The 18,305-nt window shown below is 47.2% G+C and overlaps 1 protein-coding gene across 1 annotated transcript; it reads right to left on the bottom strand.

Moving 5' to 3' along the window:
• Nucleotides 1-3,843: 3,843 nt before the first annotated feature.
• Nucleotides 3,844-17,414, bottom strand: RTN4RL2 (reticulon 4 receptor like 2). The gene is made up of 3 exons (XM_060771859.2): nucleotides 16,917-17,414; nucleotides 9,848-10,323; nucleotides 3,844-8,737 (listed from the first exon to the last, which is right to left on the bottom strand). Exons 1-3 carry the CDS (start codon nucleotides 16,945-16,947, stop codon nucleotides 7,916-7,918), a joined length of 1,329 nt encoding a protein of 442 aa, XP_060627842.2. The 5' UTR covers nucleotides 16,948-17,414; the 3' UTR covers nucleotides 3,844-7,915.
• Between the last annotated feature and the right edge of the window lie 891 nt (nucleotides 17,415-18,305).

The raw sequence follows: 18,305 nt of genomic DNA, 5'->3' as shown, positions 1-18,305 counted from the left end.
TCAGGTTTGATTATTTTCTGAAATGTTCTTTAAACACACTAGTCTTTGAAACGCATCCTTGACCTTTTGCCTAATTGGTTATTCATCAATCTGACAAAAACACAACTGTGCTCTGTAAGTGAATGCCGATTCCATTCTGAAAGAGGGATTTGTTTTGTGTATTGAGTGTGTGACATGTGGAGGAATCAGGAATCTAACGTTTAACTGCAAATGGAGGCCATACCATTGAGCTCTGTAATTTGTGTCATTAATTTTCTTTCTGAGAGACCACTTGGCTGTAGTTAATGCTACTAGATGGGAAAGAAAGCCTCCTCTAAACCTTGGTTTATGTGGAAAGTGCATTTTCCATTAACATCAAGTTGAGTCCTGAGCTGCCAATATGCAAGGCCGACTCAGGGAAGCACCAAATTGTTGCCTTCCACCCAAGTTGAGGTGGTCTAGTAGTCAAACTCAGTTATGTTATCCTGTCACAAAAGGCAGAAATCTTTCCAATGTCTCTTCCTGTCCTTGATAATGAAATGGAACAATGATGCAGTAAAGAACTAAAATTTTGCTTTCTTTCATGCGACCCACAACGTACTGCTTAGTTGCCTCAGCTTGCCAAATACTAGAGCCGGTCCTGCCCATGGAGATCCATTAATAACATAGGTTGGAGGAACAAGTGCAGCTTCCATGACTTAAAGAAACCGTACTCTTAAACCTCATTGATACTGCAAGCAATTATGCAGGGAACCAGCAAGGTGGAGGTGGAAATGCTGCTGGTACACACTGGAATTGCAACCTTGAATCACAGAACAGCAATTTCTTTATGGCAGAATCCTGAATCATTCCTGATTGTGGTACAGGTAGTGTTTAATGCTCTCCATGCATACCGCTCATGCAAAGGGCTATGCAAACCATTGACACTGCCCTAACTCAGTTGCGTTTGGAAAATATATCTTTATAGCTGGAACACCTGGCTGCATTTAATTTCTTACCATGCCAGGGCTTGTTTAAGCAATCTCTTCATGGTGGCGCTTCTCCATCTGTAACACAGAGGTCCTTTGTATGCAGCTCTTGATTGATCCAGGAAATTTAGTGAGCCTTTAACCCCCCAGCAGCACACAGAAATAACTCACTCCCAGGGATGTTGACATTGCAAATTCCTCATCACATCCCCTCCCCAGAAGGGCAGAGTTAAGGTGATGAATGCATAAGATGTCCCATTAAGACTGGCTGATTCAAATTGCCCTTGTGGGAAAAAGAGGGGAAGAATAGAACATGCAATGGTGTCTTTGCTTGTTGAACCTCTGGGAGGAAAGGGCTGGTGTTAGGCATTGCAATCTACATTTCATCAGGTTTCATTTGGAAAATGAGAAATGTCAATAGTTTGAACTCCTTCGTTTATTTACATGCTGCTTAGGAGGAAAGGAAGGTCGAATTGTCCTCTGTAAAGCCCTATAACTGGATTGTCATTAGTAAACGATGGATTAAAAAGAGAGAGAGAATGCACGACTAGTTAATTCACAGAGTACAATGTCCTGTAGGCTAGCCACTCAAAAGAGGCGAGCTCATTCTCAGGTACTGCATTTGTCTTCCAGCTGCTGAAAGTGAACCACACCAAATGGACAGATCCTTCCCTTGTTGCCCTCCCCATATGTTTTCCCTTCAAAGTGTTTGGAGTGCATCCCTCGTATAGAGAAGGGACATGATACAGATGTAGCACTGGGTAAATTTCAGCTACACACCAAAATCACATTCTCTACTAAGATAATGTAATAGGCAATTTGAAGGAGATATTCAAAGTAAGCAAATTTGTCAGATTGCTTATTTTGCATTGTTTGTTCTGCTTCAGCTAGCCGCAGCAGTGAACCAGACAGCTCTTCCCCCACCAGTGCCTAATCCAGACCTCCTCCGTCTCCCTAGAATAGTGTAAAGATTGCTCCAGGCAAGACTCACATTAAAAGAAAGACAAGAGGCCCACAGAAGCTCATACTGCTTGTGCCAGATCAAGTTCGTGTTTTCCCTGTATACTTAAAGGTGCAGAGAAGACACGGAGCCCTCTGCCATAGGATCCAGCTCTATGAAAATTTAGGATAGTTAAGATGTGGGATGGAGACACTGTTCCACAAATGTTTTGCATGTTTCCCAGACTGAATGAGCCCACTCATAGACAAGAAGGAAAGGTGTGAGATGCACCCTCTACACGCAACCTTTGAGCCAGAGAGAACATGCCAACTCTTTTAGCAACAGATACGTTTCAGAGCATGAGCTGTGAGACCACATCCCAATAGCCTAAAAGAAAACAACCACTTTTCAACTGTAATTTGAGAATAATCATAATTGGGTTTTTTTTGTAAACCTGGCTTGTGCTCTAAGAATTCAGTCCTTGCAAGCACACAGAGGGTGTGTACCATATTTCTGTCCACTCTTGTCAGGAATACACAACAGCACTCAAGAACAGTTGTAGGACTATATGGAGCCCTGCTCTCTGTGACATGCAGAAATAGGAAGTCCAAAATTCCCATATAGTGACCAGTGTGAAGATGCCTCAGTTTGACCTGAGAGTCATTTAACCTGAAGACTATAAACACCTTGCTAGAGGGCAATTTCAACTTAAAAAACAATGGCCAGAAAAAAAAGGGTAACACATAAACTGGTGTCTATGGTTGCTAGTGAGCAAAACATTGGGTCTGTCATATTGCCCAAGCAGAGGCAACTGTTTACCAGATTATTTTTAAAGCTTTTTCACTGCCACAGCCAGACCTCTAGCTCTTTAGCATGAGTCCAATTTCCCGAGCAGCTTGGCATGCATGCAGCAAAAGCAGGTAGATTTGAGAGTGGGGTGAAGGTTATTCAAGGTCTACCACTCCATTAAAACCACTCAAAAACAGTGCTGCTGCTGCTACCTGCCATCTTGGGTGTGGATATAGGAAACTATGCATGCACAAGCTATGGCCTGCACTTTAAGAAAAAGGGTAGCATGAGGAGATATAAGGATGTGTATTAAGATTTAAGGCAACATAAGCCAGTGTGCATGGTGCATCTTCCTGATCCCTCATTCTCACATCTCTCTACTCTCCTGCTCTGAAACAGCATCTGGGATAAGGGGTCATGAATATTTCACAAGGATAATTACCTGACCTGGAAAGACTAAGCCTACTGGAGTCTTGCTGGCAGATTTAATGGCATCTTCCTCCCCTTTCACTGCTCAGCATGGCCCATGGCCCTTGCTGCTACTTTTGGCTTTCACCTGCATCCCGGCAATTAGCCCTAGCTCCCTTCCCACAACCCAACTCCCATTGCAGGCCCAAAACTTGGCAGGCTGGTCATGGCAGTGGTCCTGCCTTTGCCCTCGACATCCGGTCTTTCACTCCTCACCTTCCTGCTTCTAAAATCCTTGGCAATAATCCTGCCAGGGGACTTAGCCCTTATCCTCCTCTCTGCTCCTCAGTGAATAAGCACATAGCACCTCTTCCTGTTCACCCACATACTCACTGCACCTGTACTCTTCACATTTAACTCTGGCTACTAGCAGGCTTCCAGATGCTAAAAATAACCCACTCTTCCAGCTCTCACATCCTCTCCCTTATGTGAAGTTAAATTAAGAAAGCTGGGACTAGGAGGATAAATGCTCTTCTTGCCGTTTCACCCCAAGTGCTGCCAACCCCGCCCTTCTTTCCACATATTGAGAGCGAGCGAGCAAGCAAGCGAGAGCGCACACCTCTCTAGAACACTCTCTGTCACAATTTAGAGCCCCCAGGGCAATATTACACGCCATAAAGCCAAGATCGCTGGTGCCATCCACCAAATTCCACGCTCTCCCTGGAAGCACATGTGCACACGTACACACACACACGCCAGGGCGTTATTGAATTTTATTTTAGAAAGCTCAGGGATCTTTCCTATCTTTACAAAACATACTTGCGGCTAATTTTGAAAATGGAAAAACAACAATCGAATGATACCAAGGAACAGGATACTTTTAAATTTGCGATTTCCTCCTGTTGCTAAACATGATGAGAAGGATGCATTTTTTGTATAGTTTTGTACCAAAATATGACAATTTTGGCAAATAATCAAAGAAATAAAGCAGCAAAATCTCCACCCAACCATCCACAAAAATATATCTCTCTGGGAAAGGCCTACGCAGAACATCCTCAATTTAATATGCCACTTTGACAACAATGTTCAGTCCAATTGTATTATAAATGACATATTCTTTTCTTTAGAATGGGAACATCCAGCCTGTATAAATATTTGGGTATGTAAGACACAAGCATGCACTTTGAACAAGAGGAAACAAGGACTTAGGAAGGAAATACTAGTAAATACTGGCATCATCATGTGCCCAGTCATCAACTAGCAAAGATCCTTCTTCTGCCCTTGAGAAGGGCATCTTCCAGGTGACCAGAAATAATACCTGCAATGATCTGGAAAAAAAACCCCAAACCCTATTTCCAATTAATTACTCTTGTAGAAACCCTTGCAACAGGAGCAATGTATCTCCCCAAAACTGCTGAGGCGCAATTCCTACTCTGTCACCCCTGGCTATGCTAGCTAGATTTTATGGAAGCTACAGCTCACAACCATCTGTCTCTCCCTGCCTTAGAAGGTCCTCTCTATCAGTTTCTTATAGTTTGCTTCACCCACTGTTAGGTGGAAGGAGGGCTTGTTGACTTTGCTGTTACTTAGACTTTGCCTGGCATCCGATAGATTAGTCCCCAGTAACTAGAGCAGACTCATTAAAACCAGCTGCTGACTGGTGAGTCAAAACATAGAGAAATCTGATGGACTCAGTGGGCCTACTCTTGTCCGGACTAAATAGAATGTAAATCTTTGTGACCTGTAGCAGTTCAAAGACTAACATACACATCACTGTCTAGTTACATTTTCCACACCAAAGCTCTTTTCACCTGAGATCTGATGTAGCTACCCTAGTAGATGTCTTCCTGTTATTTTTCAGCTTGACCTAATACAGCTCTTACCCCCATATAGACACTACTATCCTGCCTTAATGCTTGGCAAAACATTTTCCTCATGAGTACTGTGAAGTCTACACAGGCTACAATACCAACAAAAATGTTAGGTTTTTGTAATTTCACCCTCCTACTTCATCTGCAAGAACCTACCCCACCAGGAACTTTGAGTGCAGGTGCTGAAATAAGGCCTTCAAGAAAGGTCCTGGACACAGGACAGGGTCAGATTCGAGCACAGCAAGATCACTGGAATTCCAATGTTTAATTGTTGTCCAATTTTACAGTGTTGACCATTTTGCGAACATTTGGTTGAAAGGCAGCACATGGATATATTTAAGAAATTATATTGAAGGCTAGAAAGACAAAAGTATGCCACATAAAATCTAAACCTTAACAAAAACTATATATGCAACTATCTTGGCTCTGAAACTTTCATTCATGTCCACTTGAGGCAATTTTTCATAATTTCAGCCAACTGGGTTTACACCTTTATAAAGAAAACATAAAAAAATTGCGGGGGCGGGGGGGGGGGAGAAAATATATGGCTGATGACTCTCAGGTCATTGGGTTGGTAAGAAAGGTTTGGCTAACTTTAAAACCATTCTCCAAAGTTCTAAACTCATTTAGAACCAGAATTCAGCATGTTGGAGAGCTCCCTGAAACTTGAAACTTGAAACATGGATTTCCCTGCTCCATTGATAGCACAGAATCATAAGAGTTGAAAGAACACACAATCAAACCACCCTCAACAGTTGGTCATCTGGTCCCTGTATAAAGTCCTTCAGAAAAGGAGATTCCACCAACAAGCATGATCCCTCCTCAATATGACATTCTTCAAAATATTTCAAAAAGGCTTTCATGTCACTTATTGAAGTTTGCTTCTTTAAGTTAAATATATATATCCAGCTTCCTAAGTCACTCCTCATAGGGCTTGGTTTCCAGACCTTTGATCATTTTGGTTGCAATTTGTCAATAGCCTTCTAAAATCATGGTGCCCAAATTGGATGTGATATTCCAGCGGAGGTGTAACCAAGGCAGAATAGAATTATACTGTCATTTCCCTTGGTCTTGATACTATACTTCTATTGTTGAATCACAATAGATTTTTTAAGTTGCCACACTACACAATTAACTCATGTTTGGCTTGAGACCTACTACAACTCCTAGATCCATGTGGTCAAGCCAGATGTCACCTACCCTATATCTCTGTATTTAATTTTTCTGCCTAAGTGTAGCACCCTACATTTTTTTCTGTTGACATTCATGACGTGGGAGTTGCCAACTTTCACTGGTGACTGTGAAAAACTTCTGTATTTCAGTGATTTATATTAGGGAGTCAAGATTGATTGTATTACTCTATCAAGTGTAGATTCTGTGATATACCCAAGTTTTATATATCAAGTATGATTCCACAGCTTCAATCCCAGTAAAACCAGTTCCAAAATATAGTATTTTGAATAAGCATTAATGCATCAATTTTTTTCAACACTCAAAAGATGGCTGATTTAGTTAGGAGCAAGAACATGTGAAAAAAGAGCACATACCTCTGAATGGAGAAGCTGACCATCTCAAATTACTGGGTTGTTGTAGGTTTTTCGGGCTATATGGCCATGCTCTAGAAGCATTCTCTCCTGATGTTTCACCTGCATCTATGGCAGGCATCCTCAGAGGGTGGCTGCCATAGATGCAGGTGAAACATCAGGAGAGAATGCTTCTAGAACATGGCCATATAGCCTGGAAAACCTACAACAACCCAGTGACTCTGGCCATGAAAGCCTTTGATAATACATCTCAAATTAGTTTTCTGGTAACCACAATGGGTTTTCTAAGGAACCTTTTCCTTCATGTGATTCTCTATGTGCATTCTATTATTTATTTCCTCAAGTGACCAAGCTCACCAAGCTATACCAAAACAGTTTAATTGTTGTCCAACCAACTATCACTGCCTTTTGTTAAAAAAGAATAAGGGGGGGGGGGGTCATGGAGGCACCAGCAAAAAAGACAAACTCACGAAAATGGTAAGTTCTTATGACTAAGGCCCAATTCACATGATCTTGTTTACCTTCTTTTGCTAATGAAAAGACTAATCAGCATTAAAAGAGGCCTCAAAGGTGATTACGTTCAACTCAATCCAGAAGATCTGCTGCTGCACCATTTCTGATATCTGGCCCTCCAGCCTCTGTTTAAAAACATTTAGTGAAGCAGATTCCACCACCTTCAGGCTTGGATAGATGGGAAATTTGACCTGATCCAGTAGACACACTCTCACTGCCAGCAAAGACTAGCTCCACAGGTGGCACTTTGAACAGGGTTGCCATCACATCAGCTGATCATATGAATTGGTCCCTTGGGGTTTCTACAAAACTAAAATAACACACAGACTCAATAATGGGTTGTAAGAGAGGAGAGCCCCGGGATTCTTAGAGTATTCTCTAGCTCTACAAGACAACAATGTTGCATTTCTTCTCAGCTGAAGGATACTATCCCATTGAACAACACAGGCACTTGTGTACATGGTAGGAAACTGCAGAAAGAATGAGGCCCAGAAAACAGGTCCCCAACCCTTCCATAGCATCATACCATGCACAGAAGAGATCTTTGCTTTCTTCAGGGCGCAGTCAACAGGGAAACTCCCATATGGATGCAGTAAACAATGGCATTTAGGGGACAACTGTAGTAGAAGAATTATGCAACACCCCCGCCCCCCAAAAATAAAAATTAGAAAGGGGAGCCCTTGCCATATGTTCATGAAAATGTGTCAGACACCACCCAGAAAGTGGTCCCAGAGTCAAGTCTCATAATTGGCCAGGAAAGTAGCAGCAATGGACCTAGTCTCCCTTCACCCCACAGCAGAGAGAAGGTGAATCACTTTGGCCTCAACTCAGTGCTTGGTAGGGAAAATCCATCCTGGCTTGGATCTTCCACAGTTTCCAAAGCAGACCAGCCACCTGCCATTGTCAAAACCAAGGAAGTTCCCATAACATCAGTAAGCAGGGGAGGGCAAGTGACATGATGTCAATCCTGATTGCTCCAGAGGCCAGTGAAGAACAGCCAGGTTCTGGGCATGCTTTCTTCAGCTGTCTTCCTCCATCAGTGTCATAGTTTCCCCAATAGTCATCTTCTGTGGGTGGGTCATATTTGGGGCTGCGGATGTCATTGGCTGGCACATCCTTGTAGAAGGAGGAGGGATCAGCAGGGGGTGAACCCCCGAGGCCATAGAGGTGGTTGGATGAGGTGTTAGGATGAGGATGTGGGTGGGGATGGGGATGGGGGTGAGGGTGGGGAGGAGGATGAGCCACTGCATTTTCCCACTCCGGCCTACAGCCCCAGTCAAACCCAACTGTATGGTGACTGACCAGAGGACAGCCCTGAAAGACAGATTCACTGAGATGACGCAAGTCACGCCCCTTCAGTTCAGCAGGGGATGAACATATGACATCTGAGGTGGAGACCCGCGTGCGCCTGAACCAAGCCCAGAGGGAGCGGGCATGACAGTCACAAGCCCACGGGTTGTTGTTGAGGCGCAGGAACTCCAGGGAGGGCAAGTCTGAGAGAGTTTCCCCTGGGAGGGTGGTCAGGCTGTTGTTGAACAAGTACAGAATGGTGAGCTTGCCCAGGTCTCGGAAGGCCCAAGTTGGAATGGCGCGCAGGTGGTTCCTGTGCAGCAACAGGCGGTCTAATCCAGACAGGCCCCGGAAGACATTCTCTGAGAGCTGCCAAATCTTGTTGCCGTGCAGGAAAAGATGGCTCAGGTTAGCCAAGTCCACAAAAAGGTCATCCTGGGAGATGGAGGAAGAAGGAAAAGCTATGAAAGGAACTGCTGCTTTTGCAAAAAATGACTGTCCCTATACATGTGACCTGGCTATTGCAGCCTGACTTCCCTTGTGGCCTCATGTCTGCTGCTCCCACCCTTATGCCTGGATGGAAACCTAAAGCTTATTGACTTCTGCTCTGGCTGCCTTGCACCACAAGAGAGACACTTTCTCTCCTTCCCACCTACACACAACAAACTTTGTCCTCTCCCCACTAAGGATGTGGCTGGAAGCAATGAGCCATGATCTGTAAATGCATTTTTACGGCTGCAGGCCAGGCTGCAGTTTCCCCTCCTCTTAAGCCACAGTGCCCAGGGCCGGATAGGCATGTGGTTTTTAAGTGAGTCGCTGGCAGGGCACCGAGTATCTGCCTTTGGGAGGAACCATCATGTGGAGGAGAACCACACAGGTTCTTCACCAGTCTTTGAAGACATAGCTGAGGGTGGGTATGAGACTCATTTTTCTCTCTCCCGCCCCAGTTAACACACTAAGCCATCTATTTGGAGTGGGTCTGTCAACACAAATTCCACCACCCACACAGCCTTATTCTACCAACTAAGATAATTTTGTTTCTTATCCAGGCACAAGGTTCACGCAAAATTCACCAGCCATATTTATTGTATCACTTCCCACTGGCCAGCCTTCTGACCCCTCCTTTCCTTCGCACACTGTCCTTCTCACCAACAGTAGTCAGAGACTTCCATGTTAGAGATGGAGCAAATCATTTTTGGATTTTATTTTAAACTTTAACAGAGCTTTCCAAAGTGCTGAACATTATCCCCATGGCAGGTTCAGCACCTTTGATAGTTCATTATTATTCTGCTATGGAATAAAACTCACAACAGATTCACCACAGTTCTGACAAGGAAACTATCACTGGCCACTAGTCTCCCACTCCACAACCATACAGCTTGGCTGAAAAGCCAATATGAAAATCTCCCTTTCCCCACAGTCCAGAATGGATTCTGCTCAAAAAGAAAAAGGTCATTCTATTCATACCATCCACCTGAGAACCTCTCAGGGCCCAGATGTAATGGCCCAAGTTCTTTACTACATATGAATGGTACTCCCACTCACCTGCAGACAAAGCAGGTTGTTCTCCTGGAGATAGAGGTATTGGAGGCTGAAAAGATTGCGGAAGATTGTGGTTGGAAGGCTGCTTAGCTGGCAACGGTAAAGGTGCAGAGATTGCAGCCGTTCCAGTCCCCGGAAAGTCCCTGGGTCAAGAGTGCGCAGATTACGGTTGTCCCCCAAGTCCAACTCTTCGAGAGCCTGGAGGTGCCGGAAGGTGCCAGGCTGGATAGAGGAGATGTTGTTGGAGTAGAGCCACAAGGTGGTGAGGCTTGGCCCAAACATTCCAGGCCGCAGGCTCCCGATAAGATTGTTCTGAAGGAAGAGGCGCTGGGCATTGGGTGGCAGGACCCGTGGCACGGAGGAGAAGTTATTGGCCTGGCAGCTGACTGTGGGTGGAGAAAAGTAGCAGGTGCAAAGCATTGGGCATGTGGGCGCTGCCAGGGGCAAAGCCAAGAGGAGCAGGAATGTGGGAGCCAAGCCTGGAAAAGAAGAACAGGTAATGAGCCTCGCCACTCACTGAACTCATGAGGGAAATTTCAATTGTGGCCAAACCCCTCCCCCATAGCGCGGGCTATTTTGAGACATCTATATCATTATCCAAACCACTAGGTGACACTGCTCCTTTTTACTACTCCCTACTAAACCCACACTCCATATGTCTGAAATATCTTCTACTGCAAGGCTTTCAGTTAAGCAGACATTTTTAAAAGAGTGAGCCAAGACTGACAATATTGTCTCTTGGATAGCCTACCAATTTTGTTTTTTTTTTTGTTTTTTAAGATCCTTTGCCAGTTATCTTTGTTCTGGGAGGCCTGCTTACTTCCATATTAAAGAAAAGAAAGCCAAAAAACCTCCCACTCCTCAGGAGCAGAAAGGCCCCCAAATTGTGAGATTCACAAAGTCATTAAGAGTTGGCAACCCTGCCAAGGTATAATCCCACGTGAGAAGGCATGCATGCATGGCACACGTTTCTTTCAGCAAGCAAGGCGCATAACTTTCACCATGCGCATATGCACACAGATGGTCTCACGTGAGCACTCCCATGTACGCGTGTATGGTTCCCAACCTCTGTATGCATATGCGTAGGCAGTGTGACGTGGTAAACGAGTAACACAAGCTGCCAATGCTGTTTCAGTCGTTCACACCACCTCCACTTGGGCCCTACGCTGCCTTCCCACTCCCTCCAACCTCCATTTGGCTCTTGATGAGAGATGCGCAAATGCACAGGATAGTCCTATAAGACGCCTCAGCCATAGTGAGAGGGTTAGGACCATCTCCATTCTTTCTAACCCCACACTCTCTTGAAGCAGGAAAATGGCAGCTTCCAGGACCCTTCATCATTACAACCATGATGCTCCCATTACTTGAGTTCTGGCATGCTCACTACTGGGCAGGGGACTCATATGAAGTAAAGCTAATCTTTTGGTTATAACATCCCAAGCTATGGTTCCCGAAGCAGCACAGAATTGCCTGACTTTTCAATCCATTATCTCTTTTTCCTTTGGATTGAACACAAGGGTCTGTCCTATTATGAAATGGGGAGAGAGGGAATGGGAATGTTTTCAGCCACTTTTACTCCAAAAGTCACCAGCCTCAATTTGTGGCCTTCCAAAAGTGATCCGCAAAGCACATCTCTCCTAACAAAGGCAAGAAGGTGGACAAGGCTGAATTGTCACTATTTGGTGTGTGTGTGAGGGGGGGCATCCTGCTGTTTTGGCAGCCAGCTATTAATGGCTGCCAAAATAAGATGTTACTGCCTTGTAGTCCACTACATGGTCCCTATAAGAACTAGGAGAAAAATGTAGTTCCACACTCACTCTCCACACCTTGCTATTAAGCCACTTTCCTCCCCAACCCCTGCAAGGCAGGATGAGGTGGGTGGGAGGGAGGGAAGCCTGTATTCCTTGCAGCAAATGACCATTTCCTTCAATAAAAGACAGATCAGACCTCTCTCAAGGGAAAACTGGGGAGAAGCCATTCTCTGGAGCTGAGTGTGTGGGGTGGAGGGAAGGGCGCTGCAGCTGCTAATGTTGCCTGCCTCTGTCTCTGGACTCTTCTCTGATGCGGTGGAACGGCTGTAACCCAAGGAGTCTCATCCATAATTCAGGCCTGTGGCTTTCGCAGGAGCTTGGGCAGAGGGAGGGGAGGGGAAGGGATTGGAAGCTCTCATCTCTCCCCATAAAAGCCCTCTGGCCTCACTGCATTGTCTTGGGGGGCAGGGAGCTTTCAGGCAAGTTGTTACTGCTGACCTCCCACTCAGAAACTCACATATATGCACATATTCATTTGCTTTCTCTCTTTCAAAGCACACACACATACTTCCAGGGTAGCTACTGAGGTGACTTTCATGCTCACTTCATTCTCAGTCTTACTACTCTGCTCACCAAAAAAATCCAGGGATTACCTATCCCCCTGGCTTTTTCATTTCTTCCTCCTCCTCAAAACACTTCCACTATGCCACATTTGAATTGCCATACAGAAAAGGGGAGGGGGGAGGGCTTACTGGATTTTCTCAGCAAAGCCAAGATGAGGTTCATTCATAGTTTTGAAGTGGAAAAATTCAAACTCAATCAAACCTCGTTTGACTCCGGTGCCTCTGTTGCTACCACACAACACTGGGGATTGCCCTTGTTCTCAGTTGGCAACACACATCTGTAATCCCCACCCAAGGCCAGACTTGTGTGTGTGCCTCTTAGTTAAGGCATTTCCCCCCACATCAAGCCTCTTCAGAGATTAAAACTCTTGATCCTTCCCTCAGAAGGAAATTTCAATGAATGTTCATTAACCTTGCAAGATAATTCTAGCTTGTACTCCTATTAGCACAAGTCCCTCTGTGTCCTATCCCCTGGCTTTTAACCACATTGCTATGATGAATTACCACTCCCTTGAGAAAGTGCAGGAACAACTCATCCCATGAGAAAGGGAGGGTGGGAAATGATGTGTGTGAGAGAGTGGCACCAGAAGTCGTGTGTATGTGTGTGCATGCGAACATGTGTGCTTGCCTTTGACAATGGGAATGGGTCCAGCTCCCCTCCCCTCCCACTTCTGCCTCCATTCCAGGTCTTCAGCATCCAAAGGCTACACACCTGAAGGCCCCTTCTTCAGTTATATAGGAAGCAAACAGGAAGTCACGGGTGGGACATCCTACCACACATCAACCCTGAGGGAAGTTGAAAGGAAGTGTGGGAAGGGTAGGGATGAGCTTTGGTGCCAGGAGACTGAAAGGGCTAGGCAATCTCTTAGGGGGTGGAAGGAAGCTATTAGAGATGGGCGGAGAGAGGAAATTGCTAGGGGTCAGCTCAGTGAGAGGAGAGCACAGAGGCTTCACTAAACTAGATAGAGATTTTGGGGGCAACTCAAGACCATAAGTGGCTTACAGTCTGATTTGGGGCTATGATCTCTCCTAATATTTAGAAAATTGTAGCCCAAGATTTTAAGTCCACCATTTCTACATTCAAACTGGCTGTTTTTGGAACCTAAAGGGTAAAAGTAAAATCTTTTTCAGCAGAGAGGTTTGTTAAACCAGTGGGGAGGGGGAAAAATAATATTTTCGTCTCTATCAAAATAGCTTTCCCATCTTTTTAAGGGCAACAAATTGTTTCCTTGTCCAGGTTCACATGTCACACTTCCAGCTTATGAGGAATAGCTCTACTGAATAGAGATGAGCAAGGAACGAAAGCACACAGACACCACTTTGATTTCAAGCAGAGCATTTGTCAAAAGACAAGACATAATATGGACTAGAAAACAGCAAGGGAAGCAGCCTTCCACCCTGGGTTAAAAAGACTCTGTATGAACATTTAACTACAGCTGTAGCTTGTACCCTTTTCTGCAAGAATATTTGTTTTGGTTCCATCTTCATAAAGTAAAGCAATTTAAAGTGCTTCAATTTTTTAATGCTTTGTTACCATCCCATACTTCCAACCGATGAACTCATTATCCCAACACCCTTTCCTATTTCCACACAATATGCCAGATTCAGGGTGCAGTAGGTGGCCAAGAAAGGTACAGTTGGTGGGTCATGGGTGAGAATTTTTCCACATTCCAACACATTCCTCCACAACGGAATAATGTTCTTCCAACTGCACTAGAGTTGCCCTATCTTGATTCTGACTTTTCATGGATTGTACATTGGTGCCAAGGCAATATTGGAACCACCAGCCTCCTGAGGGGTGCCATTTGATAATATAATACTAATATAAAACTACTACTAATAAATTATTTCCTGCCGTTCCCTATGGCTCGAGACTTGACCCTTCAGTTACCAACCTATGTGCAGCAAACATGATGCAGATGGGATGACAACAGGCCACTTTGGAAGGCTCCAGCCAAAGCTTCTGTGCTTCCATTATCCAAAGGACAAATGAACCAGAATCTAATCGCTAGCTAGGGATTTATAGATCTTTTTTTTCCCTCAAGTGTATTTTAAAGATTGCCTGGAACGGGTTTCTCATCCTCTTGGTCAGAGATATATCCTTGTAATTGTCCACACAGCTGTTCCAAGTCAGCATGTGCCAATGTTTATAGCCACTTTCCCCAGCCTAGTACTCTCCAGGTGTATTGGAAGACAGTCTTCACCATCTCATTATAATTTCCCCAGTTGTGAGATTCTAGGTGGTGCTTTGGGTCACAAAGGATATCCTGTGTTGAAAAGAGCACAGAACTTAGCTTCAGAAATGGATTCCCTTTCCCCGGCAGGGCACAGTAGGGATTGTAATTCCACCCGTATGAAGTGTTAGGGAAGTCCAAAACCTGCTCATAAAGGCTTACAAGGTCCATCTGGAAAAGGGAATCCATTTCGGAAGCCGAGTTTTGTGCTCTTTTCAACACAGGATATCCTTTGTGACCCAAAGCACTACCTAGAACCTCACATCTGGGGAAAGTATATCTCCAAGATGGGGCAGGCTGAGAGGTGAAGAAGGCAAACATCTCCAGGAGGGGCCAAGAGGGAGCCGGCCTTGACGTGGCTGCTGACGTGGGAGGCAAGCTGAACCCAACCCAATGCCTCTTTCGTCTATAATTTAACAACCCCCAAATAAAGCAGCTGCCTGTTGTTGCATAACCCATTGGGGGCCAAGGCTATAAACAGCAACAAAGAAAGCTAAGCAGGAAGGCAGGCCTCCAGTTCACACAAGGCACCGCAGAGAGGCCAGAGGGGGCAGCGACTTGGCTTGTCAGCCTGACCTCCAGCCCAGTCCCCTGGATCCCTCCCAAGGAGTCCCTGGGCAGTGCAGCTGTCCAGTGAGGAGGGCTTGCCTCCTGCCCCTGCCATTTCTTGGCTCCAGGAACCTTGGAAAGGGGCATCTCTGCCCTTCATGAACTCTTTCCCATCCTTGAAGACACAGAAAGCCTTCAAGCCATCCTTCCTTCCTTTTCATCCCTTGGAATATAGAAAACCTTCAATTCAGTTCTTGTGGGTTTTTTCAGGCTATATGGCCATGTTCTAGAGGCATTTCTCCATGCCTGTAGAACATGGCCATATAGCCTGAAAAAAACCACAAGAACTGAGTGATTCCAGCCATGAAAGCCTTAGACAAAACCTTCAATTCCTTTATCTTTCCTTCCTTGGGATACAGAAAGTCTTCAAGCCATCCCTTTCTTTTCCTTTCTTGGGATATAGAAAACATTCCCTTGCCTTCAAGCCTCCTTCCTTTTCCTTCCTTGGGATAGAGAAGGACTTCCCTTCCCTTTCCCTGGGATAGAGAAATCCTTCAAGCCTTCCTTCCTTCCTACCTTCCTTTTCCTTCCTTGGGATATAGAAAACCTTCAAGCCTTTCCTCTTTCTCTATTTTTTTCTTCCTTGGGATATAGAAAACACCCCCCCCCCCCGCTTTCCTTGGGATAAAGGAAGCCTTCAAGCCTCCTTCCTTGGGATACAGAAGGACTTCCCTTCCATTCCTTCCCCTGGGATTGAGAAATCCTTCAAGCCTTCTTTCCTTCCTTCCTTGGGGTACAGAAAGCCTTCCCGCCTCCTTCCTTCCCTATCTCCTCTCCCTCTCCTTTCCTTCCTTTTCCTCCTTTAGGATACAGAAAGCTTTCAAGCCTCCTCCTTGCCTTCCTTCTCCTTCCTTGGGATACAGACATCTTTCAATCCTGCCTTCCTTATTTCCTCTCCCTCTCCTTTCCTTCCTTGGGATACAGAAAGCCTTCAAGCCGCCTTCCTCCCCCCTCCCCTCCCAATGCATCACCTTTAAGGCCAGTGCATCTCAAGGGGGCTACAAGCAGCTGAACTTTCTCCCAACTTTGGGAATTAGGGTGCTTGACCTCTGATCTGGAGGGAAGAGGGTCAGGGAACCAGCTTAGCGGGGAAAGGTCTTGACCCCCCTCCCCTCCCCCTCCCCCCTGGCTCCGAGATGCTCCCTTCCTGGGCAACGGCGCCCTCGAAACCCGGCCGGCCCCCCTTCCTCCCTTTGGGGGCGTGAGCCAAGCTTTCCCAAAAGCGGCAGCCGAAGCCCCTTTAGTCTTTTCCCCAGCCCTCCGTCTGCACAGCCCAAGCGGTACGAAACCGCCCTAAAGATGAAACCATTCCTGTGGCGAAACCAGACCGCGAAGCGAGGCGGGAAAAGGCTTGAGGTCGGGGGAGACACTCGTTATTGCGGAACAAGCAGATGCGGAATAGTCACCGGAGCAGAGCACGGAGGGCCCTTCCGCACAGCCCTATATCCCAGAATATCAAGGCAGGAAATCCCACATTATCTGAGTGTGGGCTCAGATAACCCAGTTCAAAGCGGATCTTGTGGGATCTTCTTCCTTGATATTCTGGGATCGAGGGCTGTCTGGAAGAGCTCGGAGAGGCGCCCTGGACGCGCGGGAAGGGACTCTCGGGGCTTCGGGAGCGCCTGGGCTGCTCAAGGTCGCCGTGGGGCCAGGAGGGAGGGCAGGGGGGCGCACGGACCACACTCTAGGGGGAGGGGGCTCTCATCCGAGGGGCGACGACACGCCCCATCCCTCCGGAACGAGCACGTCCAGGTCAAAGCGGTATATAATAATAATAATAATAATAATAATAATAATAATAATAACACCCCTCCTCCTCCTCCTTCCCGGCGGTCCCAATCCGGGCCAGGCTCACCGTCCAGGGTGGGTCCCAGTCGAAGCCGCATGGTGCCAGGCGAGGGAAAAAAACCCAAAAGAAAGGTTGGGGAGGGGGGAGGAAGGATAGGGAGGGAGAGAGGCGGCGGGGAAAGGCGCCTCTCCGGGGTTTTGTCCGGCAGTCCGGCTCCCGAGGTTTCCTGCCTGCCTGCCTGCCTGGCTAGCAGACGGGGCGCGAGGCGAGCATTGCGGGCGAGTCTGAGCGCCGCCGCCGCCGGCGGGGGATCATGGTTGGCTGCCTGACTCCCCGGCAGCTCTCCGTCCCGCCGCGACCCTGGGCTCCTGGGGCCAGAGAGGCCGGAGGGAGGGCGCCTTCATCCCGGAGGCTGGCCTGGGCTCCGCTCCCCGCCGCAAACGCAAACGCAAACGCCGCCGCGGCACCTCCAGCGCAGCGCTCCGCGGAAAGGGAGGCGAGCGGCCGGGCGGAGGCGCCTTATTCCCGGGGAAGGTTCGGGCTCCGCCCCCCTCGCGCGCCCGGCTTTTAACCCTTTGCGCCGGGGAAGGAAGAGCCGCCGCCGCCGCCGCCGCTCCTGGACGCGCCCAGGCAGGCCACGCCCCCTTCCCCGCGTGCCGGCCACGCCCACCCTCCTGGGGCAAAGCATGATTGGCCCTTCTTTCTTCATCCCAAGTGGCGCCTGCACGGGGTGCATCTACACTTAATGCCGGTTCCAAACCGGGATTGAGGAAAGTAGTTTCTCTGTGCGGAGGATGCCATCGGAAATGAGGCCCGGATGGATGGGGATGGCACAAGGCATCCAGGGATTTTTGTTGTGCGCCGCTCGCTTCCAAATGCGTTAGATGGGCCCTCGGAGGCTGGATCTACACTACCATAGAATCCAGTTTGGAACTGGTCAGTGTAGACCCCTAGAATGCGGTTCGAGTGTATTCTAGGGCAGTGTAGATCCCGCCAGTTTGCCTCCTCCGCATGCCTTAACCTGGATTAAGTTCTCTCTGGATTTGACGGAACCATCCTTGATGCAAGCCGTGGATTCGCGTGGAGCTGCCTGCCTAGACTCCTGGAGTCACTCCTAGGTCAACGGATTGGCGAGGAGCGACTTGAGAAACTGCAAGTCGCTTCTGGTGTGAGAGAATTAGCCGTCTGCAAGGACGTTGCCCAGGGAACGCCCGGATGTTTGATGTTTTACCATCCGTGTGGGAGGCTTCTCCCATGTCCCCGCACGGGGAGCTGGAGCTGACAGAGGGAGCTCAACCCACTCTCCCTAGATTCGCCGCTGACCTGTCGGTCATCAGTCCTGTCGGCGCAAGGGCTTAACCCGTTTCGCCACTGAGGATTCCAATCGGAGCGCATCTTGACCCAGGAGCCACGGAGAAGGCAAGTCCCCCGACTGAGCTCAGGCTTCTTAGGACC

Source organism: Anolis sagrei, chromosome 1 (genome assembly GCF_037176765.1).
Source record: "Anolis sagrei isolate rAnoSag1 chromosome 1, rAnoSag1.mat, whole genome shotgun sequence".
Lineage (NCBI taxonomy): Eukaryota > Metazoa > Chordata > Lepidosauria > Squamata > Dactyloidae > Anolis > Anolis sagrei.
This window is presented reverse-complemented; position numbering and strand designations above follow the sequence as displayed.

What these genes read in the sequence shown, in the direction of transcription:
- RTN4RL2 (XM_060771859.2), bottom strand. Translation starts at nt 16,947, where the DNA reads ATGCGGCTTCGACTGGGACCCACCCTGGACG. An exon ending in ACTGGGACCCACCCTGGACG is followed by an intron (nt 10,324 to 16,916) that starts GTGAGCCTGGCC and finishes CTTCTTTTCCAG; the next exon opens with GCTTGGCTCCCACATTCCTG. An exon ending in ACAACCTGCTTTGTCTGCAG is followed by an intron (nt 8,738 to 9,847) that starts GTGAGTGGGAGT and finishes TCCATCTCCCAG; the next exon opens with GATGACCTTTTTGTGGACTT.